This window comes from Ranitomeya variabilis, chromosome 1 (genome assembly GCF_051348905.1).
Source record: "Ranitomeya variabilis isolate aRanVar5 chromosome 1, aRanVar5.hap1, whole genome shotgun sequence".
In the NCBI taxonomy this organism is placed as follows: Eukaryota; Metazoa; Chordata; class Amphibia; order Anura; family Dendrobatidae; genus Ranitomeya; species Ranitomeya variabilis.
This window is the reverse complement of record NC_135232.1, coordinates 796,264,281-796,280,356: the sequence shown is the minus strand read 5'-3', so window position 1 is coordinate 796,280,356 and position 16,076 is coordinate 796,264,281. Positions and strand designations below refer to the sequence as shown.

The window sequence follows — 16,076 nt, the reverse complement described above, 5'->3', positions numbered from 1 at the left end:
TGCTTGCAGATCGCCTAATCATGAAGGACACAATAATCATACAAAGTCTCAGTGAAAAACTGCAGATTTGTATGGAAATGGCTGAGATGTATGGTTTTGACGACTCTTCACAAGGGTCCAGGGTTCGATTTCTTGTTGGATCTGACAACGAAGAGAATTCTAAAGGAGAACAGCTGCTCCTTTCTGCCATAGCTGAAGGTAAGATGGAAAATATTACACCTATAATCCACTATATACAAGTTGTCCACTGATTTGTTAAAACTAATCAGATTTCGGAATTAAGTTCACTTATATACATTGGACTAATGTCTGCTGCACCCGTGGGTATCGACGAGTTCGGCTGATAGTTTGAGTACATAAAAGCCCTGGACAATTTATTGTTGGGGGGATATTAATCTGGCATATACGATTTTGTACTTCCAATCATATTGTCTCCCAGAGATAAGGTGGTCCAAGATATGTCTGGTGATGGCTCTTTCATAAAATATTCAGGAGCGTTCAGCAAAGTCACCGCCTCTGTGTGTGGGAGAGATGGCTGAGGCCTGAACAATCAACCCAACTAGGGTTCCTCTGACAGTCCTCTACTGTGTATTGCGCACTTTAGATCTGAGATTTAATTGCTGTGGGCAGCTCTTGGAGTGTCACAGCAGAACTTCAATGGTGTGACCCTGCGAGTGCTACGTCTGATACAGTTTAGGAAGTCACAATAGCAGGCATATATGCAGAATGTAGCCATCACGTAGAGCTGTCCTATACTGTTTGGGATTTAACAGCATTGTTTTTTCCTTATGGTTCGCAGTCTACATAAGCTCCCTTTTCTCCCAATTTTTAATTCTTTAACGACCTGCTTCATACCATGCAGATGCCGGCTGTGTTACCGCATCTGCCTGTAACTGTTTCATCAGAAGCTTACTCCGATTACTGCTGATTAATTATTTGAATGAAATCAGTCTCTGACAGCAGCATTTAAATAATGCCAATGTCCCTCCTGAAGGCCACTGTAACCGCCATCCTGGCCCTCCTGTGAAGCTCAGCCACAGGTTGCGCTTCATGTGAGAGCCACAATTTAACTATATGTACTGCTTTACTGTGGTATCGGAGTCTATTAAAAAAAATTGCGCACACAGAAATACATTATAATGCAAATTTTATTTAAATACAGGATAAAAATTAAAAGGATGGATGGGTGATGCATGGCAAGAAGCCAAAAGGAGGCACCGCACGATGGCAAAGTGTACAATAAGCAATACAGCCGGCTTCCACCTCACAAACTGACGCTAACAATACATGATAATTATATGCACAATGCATCTTTCCTTCACAAGTAGTAAAGTAAACTCTGCAGAGCATGCATAATAGTGAGGGTAGAGTAGATAAACCGAGGGAAGAGTACCGTACCTAAGCCAAGCGATGGTGCCCATTCCCCATGCAGGCCTTGCTCTAGGGGTGTAGCATCATGGAAAGATTGAGACCCTTAAGTATTGTGGATAGTCCAATCAAATTGCATATAGCGGTCTGTAAAAAAAGATAATGAAAGACTGCTGATGATTGGAGTACGAAGCACTGACATCAGACCACGGTCAGCGTCGGTAAGGACATCATTATTGGAGGGGTGGGTTGGCCACAGTGACATCATGCAACCAACACCAGCGGCGCCATGTAACTGGACATCAGCGCGCATGCGCACCAGCAGATACTGCAAAGCATAGACTAGATGGCGTTCAGAGTATATAGTACAGAATCAATCACAGCGATCACTTAAGGTCAGATTACAGTATCATCTAAGATTCCTAGGATGGGGTCAATCTGTTGGTACATACCAAAGGTGCATATGAATAATAATTATAAGCATCAACAATTATGTACACCGGCCACCATACATGAAATATAAGATAAAGTGCCTCTGGACATGCAGGGATAAATATAAATGAAAAACCATTAGCAATCATGCACAGCAGCGCCCATACAAATACAGTCCAGAGAGCTGCTTAAGTGCTCTTCACCAGGGGGACGGAACACTTGGCAGTATAGCTATATTGTAAAGTGGTATAGTAGCAATCGGTGCAAAACAACAAGGTAGCCAAATGCTTATTAGTAGGTACGGAGTGCTTTGAAATATTATAGGATGAAAATAAGGTGAGGAACAAAAAAGTGCACAGAAGTCACCGGAAAGAGTATCTAAGACCATCCGACAAGTTAAAGTGTCCCTATAAGTGTTGGAATGTTACTTGGATAGCTTCTGACTAGATGATCCACCAAGTTGCAGCAGCGTCAAGCGGTAATAGATGTTTACGCCGGTAAATATTGTCTCCGCATACAATCCACAAGTAAAATGGGCCAATGTGCTTTTATAACATCTTGCATCATTTGACACCGAGTGATACTGATGGTCTTCAATCTGCAGCTTTTTCCTGCAATTTGAATTCTTGATTTGCTTCATACCATGCAGATGACTATTGTTACATCTGCCTGTTCCTGTAGCATCAGACGCTTACTTCGATCGCTGCTGATTAATTATTTGAATTCGATCAGTCACTGATAGTGCCAGTGCCCCTGTTGAAGGCCCCGTGACCACCATCCAGGCCCTCCCGCCAAGCTCCGCCACGGGTTGCTTGTGAGAACCACAATTTCACTATATGCACTGGAATACTGCGGTATTGCAGAACATAGTATAAGCGATCAAACAATCACAGGTTCAAGAGTGCTATAGGGTGAGCGAGAAGTAAAAATTGGAATAATAAAATGCTTAAAAATGTCTAAAAGATTAAATCACCCACTTTTTGCCCCTTCAAAAATAAAGAAATACAAAAAATAAATATATTTATCATTGTGTCCAAAAGAATCAGGAATATCAGAATACCAGAATTGCCATTTTCAGAAAAATGCAATAGAAACTGATCATAGTTTAATACGTACCCCACAAATTTTTTTTTGAATTTCATAATTTTAGTTTCACCAATACAATAGTAAAAAATCTGGACAAGTTGGCAATTGCCGTAATCATCTTGCCCTGGAGAATCATGCTGCAAGATCATTTTTACTACACAATAAATGCAGAATAAACAGACCAATAACTTTTTTTTTTTGTTTGTTTGTTTTGCCATTTCACTGCACATAGAATTTTTTCTCCTTTTGTCTTGTACATTGCTCGGTAAAATTAATTAAAACTATAAACTCTTTTCTCCAAAAACAGGCCATCCTAAGGTTATGGCCACTGAAATATTTTTTCATAATATTTTTTTTTTCTTTTAATATATTTTGAAGCAAGGAGCAGGAAAAAGCTACAAATTACTGGTTCAATAAGTGGTTAAGGATGAGCTGTTAAAGGGGTTGTCCACTGCTTGGTTATCCCCTTCCCACTTCACATGTTTGGCCCCTTTAAAATTAAAACGCCTATACTCCCTTCCCATGCCGACACGTTCTAGCGGTGTCGGCACTTGCTCTACCGGGGCTCACGTGAGGATACGTCCAGTGAGCCCTGCACCCAATCATCGCTTGCATCTGTCTCCCTCCTTTGGAACATTTAAGTAATCAAGAGGAAGGTTTCGCTGTGGCTGGCCATCCACCTCCCCTTGATTACTTATATGTCTGATAGTAACAAATTTTGACTTGGGAAATGAGAAGGGGTTGTCCAAGTAGTGGACAACCTCCTTAACTGTTCACTTGACAAACCTCATAAACCTAGAATAAAAAGATAACACATTTCTTGTGTGCTTCTTCACCTTTGTATTCATTTTTGCAGCTGAAAAAATTGAAACCATGCTGCTGTCCCGGTTCTCCACCCCATGTGACGATCCCAGCTCTCCGGTTCCCACTCTGCCTAGAAGATCTGAGACTTTTGGGGGCTATGACAGCAACTGTGGACATATAAACAAAAGTAAGAATATTTCTTCATTACCAATGAAGATGGAAAATGTTTAGCTCGACTTAAAAGATTTGGCTCAGTTTATCTGTAAAGCAGTGGGTGTTTTTTTTAATGTGTCCTCACATGTGACTTAAAGGGAATCTGTCAGTAGGTTTCATTATTTAATCTGTGAGCAGCATGATGTAGGGGCTGAGACCCTCATTCCAGGAATTTATCACTTACTGGGCTGCTTGTTTGTTTAGAAACTATAATCAATAAGTGTTTTATTAGCAGGAGATTATCATTAGAGAACTAGTTGTCTCGTGCCATGTAGTCTTCCTGCTGTGAGTAATCCTGCCTCCGCCACTGGTTATCAGCTTTCCGCCAATAGAGTGTACACAGAAAAGCTACCAATTACTGGTGTGGGCACTGTTATACAGGGCTCAGCATTCAGGGAACTGCTAGATCTGCAGCATATAAAACAGTGATTTTTATCAAAACTGCAACAGGCAGCCCAGTAAGTGACACATTGCTGGAATTAGTGTCTCTGCCCCTGTACCATGCTGCTCTCCGAATATATAGCAAAAACCTGGTTATAGATACTGTTTAACATGTAAAATAAAGCTCCCTCAGTCATGGTCCACTGCATGGAGTATTCAACCCCTAAATGATCAGACATTTCGTGTTTTAACGGGAATAACGTTTTAAAGTCTTTTGGTACAAACGCAAGTTTTGCACTATTTTTTTTTTTCCCTAGTGTTGTTTTTTTAAACCTTTACTTGAAAATGTTTTCTTGTATGTTTTTTAGTATTTTTGGAAATGTGTTAAAAAAAAGTTACGAGAAATATATTTTTTTAATTTTGCTAGTAAATTTACACTACAATAAAGCTTTGGGATATATTTCTTTTGAAATATGTGTATAGTCTCCGATTACAGCCATGAAGTGCTTGTATAGTTACTAATAAAGAGGACCTTTCACCAAATTTCTCATGTTGAACTGGACACAAAAAGTAATTCTAGCTGCCGAACAGAATAAAACTTAATTTATTTGTTTTTAATTTCGCCTCGGTTGTGGAGATATTAGCAATCAAAGTATTTGCGATTAAAATGTCATCTTTATTCAGGACATTGTTAAAAAATAGTACTAAACTTGTACATGAGGAATGGGGTCCCTGACGATCCACCGACCCGTTTCGACCTTTCAGGTCTTAATCATGTGACAAGCCCACAAGCTGGGAAGGAACATGCAGGCAGCACAGAACAATCAGTGACCGTGTATTATGCACGGACTTGTCATTCGGTGCTCTGCCTTTGCTCATTTGTTGCATGTGAAGACGCTTTCAGGGAAGTGGGGACTGTAACATACAAGCTGGGAAGAGGCAGGCATAGATTACAGGAAGGGTAAGAAGATTGATTACAAAGGAATAAATAACATTATACATCAGCCTTGCTCAGGGGCTTGGCTTGCTCAGGGGCCTGGCTTGCATAATTAGCATGGGAGCAAGCCATGCACCCCTGATCTATGAGTCCATGGAAGGAAAGCAATAGGGGCCAGACGGGAGAGTGCGCACTCAGGAGCTGCAATGACTAGTCCGGAATAGCATATGCTGTGACGTATGGAAGCCCTATCATAGATGATAGCCTTTATGGTTTTTGAAGTTATGTCTGATTACTTTATCTCCCCAAAGTGCCCCTTTTAATATGCGATCTGTATAGCTACTGTACTTTTAGCTTAATTTCCATTACTGTAAGCAATATATATAATGTTCTAATGCTGCATTCTTTTTACTTGGGGAAATTCCGCCTGTTTTCCGTAACTTAGGTGTTGGTGTTGTTGTATTTTGGTTTGCAGCGGGCAGTTTTAAGCAGCGAGTCAAGGACCGACGCACCCCATCTACCTGTTCAGAGACTCCAATTCCAGACTTTTTGTTCAATGAGGTAAAAGTTCTAACCTTTTGCATTATGAGGTACACGTATAATCATCTGTGTTTAGTTTTTTATTGAAATGGTATACAGTTAGTTTGTATACCACTTGGTAATGGGTTTTAACTATTTTAAAATGGTGTTGTTTGGTTTCTTTGCTATATTTTGCGATTTGTACACAGTTACTGTATATGCCCAAGGAAGACTAAACAAGTTCAAGGTTTAACATGTTGTATGTTTTCCTTTCATAGACAGATGTGCCCATATTAGAAAATGACAATGCTCCAGAATCAGAGGTAACCTTTTGTCCTTGACCAAAAATATATGTCACACGTCTTATCTACAGCAGATAATCTCATAGCTTCTAGCTAGTTATTAAAACACTGTGAATTGAACATAGATAAAAAAAAGGGGAATGAAGTGTTGATATTTGAGATTGGGTTAGATTTCTCTTTGTACAGTATGTCTGCCATTGATTACCAAAATTATAATCTTACTGATGCTATAGAAAAAAGAGCAAAAAAGCCGCAACAGGCAGACAGCGTACCTGGGTGCCATGCCTCCAAGGCAACCACCAAACTTCAATATAGAAGATAAAAAATGGAGGCAGCAAACCAGTTAAAGGTGAAAAAATTGCTATTTAATAGACCAAAGTGGTGACATTTCGGCTCAAGGATGTGAGCCTTTTTCAAGGCTTCAAAGAGGCTCACATCCCTGAGCCGAAACATCGCCACTTTTGTCTATTAACCCCTTAATCCCATATTACGTACTATCCTGTCGAGGTGACCTGGGACTTAATAAAAACGTCATAGGTGATCGGCCGTGCTCACGGGGGGGGGGGGGTAGCACGGCTGATTGCCGCCGGGTGTCAAACATGATCGCAGTATTCCAGCGGCATAGGGAAGCATCACTCAGGGAGGGGGCTCCCTGCGTGCTTCCCTGAGACCCTCGGAACAACGCGATGTGATCGCGTTGTTCGAGCGTCTCTGGATCCAAAATGGCCGCGGGGCTCCTTCCGGGTCCTGCAGGTAGGTGGCTTGCAAGCACCTGCTCAGAGCAGGCACCTGCAAGCCTGGAGCACTGCCTGTCAGATCACTGATCTGACACAGTGCTGTGCAAAGTGTCAGATCAGCGATCTGACACTATGCTGTGATGTCCCACACTGGGACAAAGTAAAAAAAAAAATATATATATATATATATATATATATATATATATATATATATATATATATATATATATATATATATATATATATATATATATATATATATATATATATATATATATATATACTTGTGTTAAAAAAAAAAAAATTTCCTCAATAAAGAAAAAAAAATATTGTTCCAATAAATACATTTCTTTATCTAAATAATAAAAAAAAACAATAAAAGTACACATATTTAGTATCGCCGCGTCCGTAACGACCAAACCTATAAAACTGTCCCACTAGTTAACCCCTTCAGTGATCACCGTAAAAAAAGGGCAAAAAACAACGCTTTATTATCTTACCGCCGAACAAAAAGTGGAGTAACACGCGATCAAAAAGATGGATATAAATAACCATGGTACCGCTGAAAACGTCATTTTGTCCCGCAAACAACAAGCCGTCAAACAGCATCATCAGCGAAAAAATAAAAAAGTTATAGTCCTCAGAATAAAGCGATGCAAAAATAATAATTTTTTAGATAAAATAGTTTTTATCATATAAAAGCGCCAAAACATAAAAAATGATATAAATGAGATATCGCTGTAATCGTACTGACCCGAAGAATAAAACTCCTTTATCAATTTTACCAAACGTGGAACGGAATAAACGCCCCCCCCCCACCAAAAGAAATTCATGAATAGCTGGTTTTTGGTCATTCTGCCTCACAAAAATCGGAATAAAAAGCTATCAAAAAATGTCACGTGCCCGAAAATGGTACCAGTACAAACGTCAACTCGTCCCGCAAAAAAACAAGACCTCACATGACTCTGTGGACCAAAATATGGAAAAATTATAGCTATCAAAATGTGGAGACGCAAAAACTAATTTTTGCTATAAAAAGCGTCTTTTAGTGTGTGTGACAGCTGCCAAACATAAAAATCCGCTAAAAAAAACGCTATAAAAGTAAATTAAACCCCCCTTCATCACCCCCTTTGTTAGGGAAAAATAATAAAATTAAAAAAATGTCTTTATTTCAATTTTCCCGTTAGGGTTAGGGCTACAGTTAGGCTTGGGGCTAAAGTTAGGGTTAGGGTTGGAGCTAAAGTTAGGGTTAGGGTTGGGGCTAAAGTTAGGGGCTAAAAAAAAAACATGTGGGTGTGCAACTAAATATTAGGTTAGTGATTAACAGCAATGCTAAATCCACAAAAAAGTACATATTGTGAGTTTATAAAGACAAATCCAGACACTGCTATGTTTTAGAACAACCCAATGTTCATTTTTTATTTTTTGCAAAGTACTTAAAAATGATATACATTTCTCCATGTTTTGAAGTACAAAACAATGTGCAATGTTTCCAATGCTGAAAATAAACACTACTATAAAGATTTTGTGATTAACTCATGTTTTTGAACACACTGCTATTATTTTGCACGCTACTGTAGCTTGTTGTAATTCCACCAAATGTGACTAAGGCTACGTTCACATTTGCGTTGTTGTGTGCTGCGTCGCGACGCAACGCAAAACGCAGCAAAACGCAGCGTTTTTTGACGCATGCGTTCATTTTTTTAGCGCAAAAAAATGCAACATGCTCCGTCCTCTGCGCCCTGATGCTTGCGCAAAAAAACCGCATGCGTCATAAAACGCAACACAACGCATGTCCATGCGCCCCCCCATGTTAAATATAGGGGCGCATGACGCATGCGTCGCTGCGGCTGCGCCCGACGCAGCACAAATGTGAACGTAGCCTTAGCACTTAACAGTCAGTCATATGGGTGGTAAGTAGTATGACTCTTTTCTAAAAGATTGGCTTTTTTATTTTTGATTAGTAACCATTATTATTTGTTTTTCCAGATAATTTTGAAGGTGACAACGCTGATACAAATGCTATACAGCCTACAGGTAAGTTACATTAAATAATAAAAAAAAGCTCCAATGTGCAACAGTTTGTTTGCATATTTTGCTTCCGTATCTGGGAGGGACATATCAGGGATTTTTTAATATAATTTCTGAATCCATCCCCTTACAAGCTGTATCTATTGAAGGGAAAGCATAGACAAACAATACATTTGTTGGGTAAAATGGCTACATACAGATCCTAGTTGAGATTTAACAATGTGTTTTTAAGGGGAGTCTGCCCCCCTCATTTTTAGCTAGCTCTCCTGTGATACAGGGGATTTAGCCCCCATATGTTCATCACATGTTGTCATGAACGAACCTCCAAGCTCGTTCATCACAACACCTCTTATCCGGCCTTGCACATCTGGTGGTCTGTTGCGCTCACAAACTAGCCTAGTATGGTACAGTACCTGAGATAATAACTTTTAATTCATATGCAAATGAGGGGCTTTGGTGCACCCTTTGCATGGCCAAGAGCTCAATAGTCCATTACACCCCCTCATTTTGCATGTTGGTGGCTTCCCCTATTTCTGCCTGACGGCGCTTGCTTCCCTTAGCAAGTTCTACGTGAAGTCACAGTTGCATCAGATGCATTCTTCTCCATGGCTCCTCTCTGCTAACCGGTCTATCAGTGTAGTGAGCAGAATCAGCAGAGAGGAGCCAAGGAGGAGAACACACAGCCAAGCACAAGCGGTGTCAGTGCACATATATATGATTGCTGACTTTAGGCAGCATTTGCTTTGGGAAATTAACGCTGTCAATTGGAAATTTGGCAAGTCCCCAATATTCAAAATGAAGGTCTTAACAGTGCACCCCTCATTTGGATAACCATTAAGTTATTCTAAAGCACTGTACCAGTAATGGGCACAGTGCTAGAATGTTTTTCACAGGGTCGAAGTCCTGTACATTACTGTATAGCGAATTTCAAATGCATTTTAAGGAAGATAGACCCTTTAATAGCTTTATGACAGTTTCGCCTTTGACGATCATTTGAAGTTTTTTTTTTTTTTTTTTTTTTTTTACAAACTGTTCATGCATATAGTGATTTTTATATGTATTTTTATTGTTTTAAATCTGTATTACATCAGCATATTTGTTTTTGGCTTCCACACATGTAGCGTCAGTATGGCTTCTGTTTCTTTAATGCCCCCATTGAGTTCTTCTAGTGAGTAGAAATGAGCGCATTTGCTGCAGAGGGATCCCGGCTTCCTGGATCGTGCTGGCTGATCAGCTGTTCGGTGCCGCAGCGTCATGTGTCACAGTCACGACACGCATGGAGAGCCTGTTTCTTGGGTTCTCCATGCATGTGTCATGACTGTGACACAGCCGCGACACATGCAGCTGCGGTGCTGATCGACCAGCGCCATCCAGGAAGCAAATTCGCTCATCTCTACTAGTGAGTCTCTTCTAGAAAACCAGACAGACCGGTTCATGAACTAGTCCATTCACTTCCATTGACCCGCGTGCTAATTGTTCTGTTTTGCTCATGAACAGTTCATGTGCTCATCTAACCTGAGCCTAACTTGTATCTGTGTTCTGTTAATTCTTAGGCTTTGATAGCACAGCAGGACAGCTACATAGAGGCACAGAGAGAATATGAAAAACAAACGCGACAGCAATCATCCAGGGGCAATTGGTTGCTTGAGCAGGAGAAGCAGCGGAACTTTGAAAAACAGAGGGAAGAGTTTGCTAATGTGCAGAAGCTGCAAGACCAGCTTAAACAAGAAAGACAGCGGTGGGAGCGTGAAAAGAACAGGCAACAGAAGGACATGGAAGCTACTGAGATGACGCTCCGGCAAAGAGAGGAAACTTCACGGATTGAAAAGGAGAAGATGAAACAGGAACGGATAGAACTAGAGGCACAGAGAGAAGCCTATCAGCATGACTTGGAAAGGTTGCGCGAGGCTCAAAAGGCAGTGGAGAAGGACCGAGAGCGCCTGGAGCAGCTGAAAAAGATAAAGAAGCCAGTTGGATCATTTACTCCAGAACTGGTGCAGGTCACATTGGTTTGTATACTCTATATTATGCATCTGTTCTTTCTATTACAGCAATTCCAACAGTCTGCTTTCTAGGTACTTTTCCTGCACCCAGCTGCAGGAAAAGCCTCAGCGTTTCTCCAGCCCTAGTACTTGTCAGACTACTTGTATACCTGTTTGGTCCTGATGGACATACAGTGCTCATCATAAACGGGTACACCCCAATAGATAATTTTGTCAGAAAACCATTAGTTTCCTTTCAGTGTTGACATTTTCTATAAGATACCATGCAACTATGAAAGTCAGTCTTGCCCAAATTTTTGAAATTGTTCTCGTGTTCAGTGAGATATTGAATATAATCTTACTTTTTATAGGGGGTGTACTCATTTATGCTGTCCACTGTACTTCTGCTTAAGAAGGCAAAATGAGAAAAGACTGTTTCCTAAGCATGCTCAGTAAATATATGTTAGAAATTTGGGTAATATAGGATATAGAGCAATCGGTGGCCTAACATAGTGCATAGTTGGTGTATGCAATCCAAACGGGAGCCATTATTTTTATGAGACGTCTGTAATGTCACTGAAAGTTAAGTTAAAGAAAATACAGCATTTAAAATGACATCAGCAGTGTTTTATTTTTCAGGGTTTAACACATTCTGCAAGTTTTAATGGAGAAGGAATGCAGAACTTAGAAGGAGCCAGTATGAAACCTACCGCCAAAAGCACTGCCTCGGTGTCAGCTGCTGACTACCTGGAGAGGCCTGAAGTCACACGTCGGGACAGTACCTCCATGGACGCTAGACCTGCATTGAAAAATGATGTGCCTATTCATTTGTTAAGTGCCACTAACCAGATCCAGAAGCCCACATTACTCACAAAGCAACAGATACCTACCAAGCTGGCCACATTGACGAAAAGTGGGAGGGACAAGTCTAGTAGAGGAAAATCTCATCGGACTGACAGTACAGGTCAGTGGAAAACATCCGAGTCTTAAAACTAAGCAACTACAACCTCCAGTGAATAATGGCGTGGCAAAATTATATTGTGATTATTTGTTTAAAGAGTAACTAAACTTTCTTGGTGATTGTCCATGCACTTGAATTGCCTGCAGACTGGTAGAGATTCCAGCTCTTGATACCCCCACCGACTGCTATACCATGAGAAGTGCGCAGCTCAGCTAACGTGAGCGCACAATGAGTGGGGTATGGCTTCAATAGAAAGCATTTTGGAAAAATTAGTTGAAACAAGCAAATTCAAATTTCAAGAGAGCCTATCATTTCTAGGGTGTACTTAGTTTTTTCACATGGCTGTACACACACACACACACTATACAACAATTATGTTGTGAAGTTTATCATGACCCTGGCTTCAATTAAAAGCATATTAGATATTTGAAATCTTATTAAAAAAGTGAAAAACATGTACTTGATTGGGAAAATATTTAGTATGTACAACGCATTTTGACCAAAGTACCCCAAATCTGGCCACTATTTCAATCCAGTTGCCACCAGCTACACACTTGTCTAGTTTTCTTTTTAGCAGAAGCAACCTTTGGTTCGTGGAGAAAACTCTACCCCCCATCAGTTTCTCAGTCCTGTAAGAACAGGGTGGATAGGCTGTGTGGTCCTCAGTGCAGGTCCCCACACTCACAATCATGCAGTCTTTATAGAGGGACAGATGCATAGTGGAGTCCAATCAGGGCATATGTCTTATTCACATGGTGGTCACATTACACATTGGTGAACCACCTATTGCATTGATTTTACGGTAAAAAAATTGGAGATGCAAAGGATAGAACAGCAAAAGGAGCAGGCAGAAGAAAACAGCATAGTGTAAGCATGGTTCTAACACATCATTAGGCTTGTGGTTTGGTGAAAAACATTTCTAACCTTTCATCACACACAGTTTCATGTAAATGGTATTGTCTGTGCCAGTATCCATAGGTCACAGGCCACTTTTTCCGTCCAAGCTCTCTGAGAAGGATGACGGTGTTATGAAGATCCGAAGAGCTGCCAGTCCGAGCCTAGTGAGCAATCAGATAACGTTCTTCCAGCAAGGTAAGCAGATAGGGCTCGAGCTTGTGTTAAATATTTTTAATAGCTTATTTATGAACAGTATACAGCATAGTATTACTACATCTAGAAGCAGAAATGGCTCATGGTCACAGTAGCTCTGTCTGGTGCCAATACATGGACACCTTATACAGTTAGCCTGCAAAGTAGTCCTTAACTCTTTCATCACTCCCCTTCTTTACCAAGCAAGGACTTGAAGCTTTAGCTTCCTTACCCTAAATAATGAGCCCTTGCCTGATTAATTTCCCAGCATCCACCTTTTCTTTTCAGCAACCTTTTCACTGTTTTAACCCTGAAATTCCTCTACCACACAACCCAATGCGACTAGAGTGCCGTTATGAGTGTGCTGACATGATAAATACAAAATATTGCAAATGCCAATTATTGCAGCAGATTCTAGGCAAAAAGTGTAGACCTCCTATGGAAAAATAAAAGCTGAAATTTGATGATGCCATTTCTATGTGTCAGACCCATTGTGTCTATTATATGAATAGATGGTATTCTCCAAGACAAGACCCTTACTAGGGAAAATGGAGACCTGAGTCATGTAGAGCAGATGACCGAAGTGCAAACTGCAAGGTTGTAGCGTGTAGGATATTTCATCACTTATGTAGGGATTTAAATGATTGTACATATTTTCATGGTTATTCACCATCTGTTCATTCTACTTAGATCTTTCCGGTCAAGACTATAGCAACGAAATACAAAGCCATCCTTCAAGCCTTTACCGACAAAGCAGTGGCCACCTCGTACCACCCTCCCCCATGCTTCCCCCAGCACCTCCCGCTGATGAAGACACAAACAAGGAAGATGTTATATTTTTCTAGTCTTCCTATCAAAGCATTAAAGTTTTACCGCAGTTCCTTTGACGCTGGACTTCATCACTTTTTGGATTTTAGCCTGTACCACTAAAGCCTTTTAAGGTATATTGACATAGTCTTGAAAGTGTCAAGCATTTTTTACAATGGTGACGTTTGTGACAGTCCAAAGAGTAACGGAAACGCATTCACCAATTGAAATGCAATATTAACTTATTTTAGCTTGTAGACTACTGACCAATGTTACCGATTCTGAACGGTGGATGTTTTTTGTCAGAGCAACGTCACAGAGTTATGATCTAGTGACCCCGTCTGCATCTATGTGTTCTATGAAGCATCGCCTGCTGGACAGGACTGCTGAACAATTAGTTAGAAAACGATTGCCTATTTTAATTTTCACTTTAAAACCTATTTCAAAAGGCCATGATGGGCATCACTGACCACCGTCCACAATGAGGAAAACATGCTTGCACATTAAATGGTGACTCATGTTTACCCTTATTTATTGACTGCCTCTTGAGATGATTTTCTACAAAGGTTCTTCTGATTCCAGCGACCAGACGTTGTTACTAAGAACCTAAAGGATGCTGCACCAATCCAGACCAACTAACAATATTAGAAACCTATTTTGCCACTGGTGAGAGATAGAAACTGTCAGTGATATGTGTGATAATACCACATGGAGACCATTGAGCATGTGCGCAAATTTCTGCATTTTTTTTTTAACCCATTTCTTGTCCCATTCTTTATTTTCTCATGGTAGAGAATAGCATACCACTGCCAGTTATCTCCTGATTGTTAGCTCAGTACTATATTCTACATAATCTGGACTCGCTGAAATAAGAATAGTGCCATTATTGTTTATAATCAGTGTTCTTCAAATATGTATAGTTTTACCTTAGTGGTCTACTAGCACTTTTAAGAATTACATAGCACAGATTGTATTGATGTCAAAATCAGTAGGCCCTTGTATTTTTATATGACCACAAACAAGTGAATCGTGAAGATAAGAGATATGTGATCGTGTATTTAATTTTATTTGATATATTTTTTCATCCTGTTTTATTACACTCTTTGTACCAATTAATTTCTTTATTTTAAAAGGGAAACTTCAGAACATTTGACGTTATTACTCTTCTCAGGAGCATTGTCTCACATTTCTTGTCACCTTGATTGTAATGTACTCTTTTTACCTTCTAGTAACTTACATTGAAAATGTCATTGCATTAATACATGTTATAGAGTGTGTAAGGTTAAGAAAATTGTGTACTCTCCCTAAAACATATTGAATGATACCTGTCAGGTTCTAAGAAACCTTCAAAATGTCTTCTCTTCCTATATGAGAGGCTGGCCCTCCATATTGTACGTATTCCAGTGCCCATAAATGTATGGACTGTAGTGCATTGCGTAGGCTCAATTGTTCACATCATGCACTTTTAGCACAACATGTAGCTTCAAAAATGCAGTGCAACGTGTTCCATTCATTGGTCTTCACCTGGTGTCAAAAAGGCTTGTAAAAAGCATGTGCGCCCATAGAATGGTAGAGTTGGAAGGGACCTCCTGGGTCATCTGTTCCAACCCCCTGCTCAAAGCAGGATTCACTAAATAATCCCAGACAGATGTCTGTCCAGCCTCTGTTTGAAGACTTCCATTGAAGGAGAACTTACCACCTCTCGTGGCAGCCTGTTCCATTCATGTCCAAAGTCACTCTTTCCAATATTCATTCCTGCCTCTTTATATTTCTGTTTTAGGCATCAGTCAGGCTTCCGTTGTTCATTTGCATGTTTTATACTTGTTTTTATCTGATATAACCTTATAATAGTTTACAGTCTGAGTCTTTTGCGGATTTAACTTCCCACTAATAATCTCAGAGACGCATCTGATTTTGATCCAATTCATGGATCAAAGTCGCCCATTCAATCTTTAAAGATTCCGCCAGGGATCATAGCCAGAGATGAGACTAGTTTGGTTTTGACCTCACCAGCTTATCACAATGCTGCTGCAAATGATTGACAGTTTTTTCCCTTGCATGTGCATAGAGAGAGACTTGTCAGTCTTCAATAGAGTTGAGCGAATATGTTTAGGTCCCTTCTTATTTGGCAAGCTGTAGCGTTTGGTAAAAACTAGCACACTGACCAAGCAGTGATGAAATATTCCAAAATGGAATCCTGCACTCTTATTTCGTTATAAATTATTAGATTAAGCAAACAAATTGTGTATAAGCAAGGTTTGACATGTCGGTCTCGTCCACAGAAAGTCCAACAGCAGCAGGACAGCATTTCCTGAATTTGGGTATGAACGTTGTGAGCAACCAGCAGCATGTTTGTCATAGAATTTCACTGTGAATGCGATTAAATTAACCAAAATGAATATACCTTTTTGTGTATATCTGATGGTC

General features: G+C 40.1%; 1 protein-coding gene across 4 annotated transcripts in view; it reads left to right on the top strand.

Moving 5' to 3' along the window:
• Positions 1-15,788, top strand: part of ARHGEF18 (Rho/Rac guanine nucleotide exchange factor 18) — a 138,803-nt gene extending 123,015 nt beyond the window's left edge. For 2 of the 4 annotated variants that reach the window (XM_077273533.1, XM_077273546.1), the window contains 9 exons: positions 10-198; positions 3,743-3,877; positions 5,697-5,782; positions 6,019-6,063; positions 8,769-8,816; positions 10,364-10,810; positions 11,432-11,756; positions 12,723-12,845; positions 13,533-15,788. In XM_077273533.1, the coding sequence (XP_077129648.1) occupies positions 10-198; positions 3,743-3,877; positions 5,697-5,782; positions 6,019-6,063; positions 8,769-8,816; positions 10,364-10,810; positions 11,432-11,756; positions 12,723-12,845; positions 13,533-13,687 (1,553 nt within the window). In that variant the 3' untranslated portion in view covers positions 13,688-15,788. Of the gene's footprint in view, positions 1-9; positions 199-3,742; positions 3,878-5,696; positions 5,783-6,018; positions 6,064-8,768; positions 8,817-10,363; positions 10,820-11,431; positions 11,757-12,722; positions 12,846-13,532 lie in introns of all 4 variants that reach the window. The other 2 variants (XM_077273525.1, XM_077273542.1) reach the window with 1 other exon arrangement.
• The last annotated feature ends 288 nt before the right edge of the window (positions 15,789-16,076 follow it).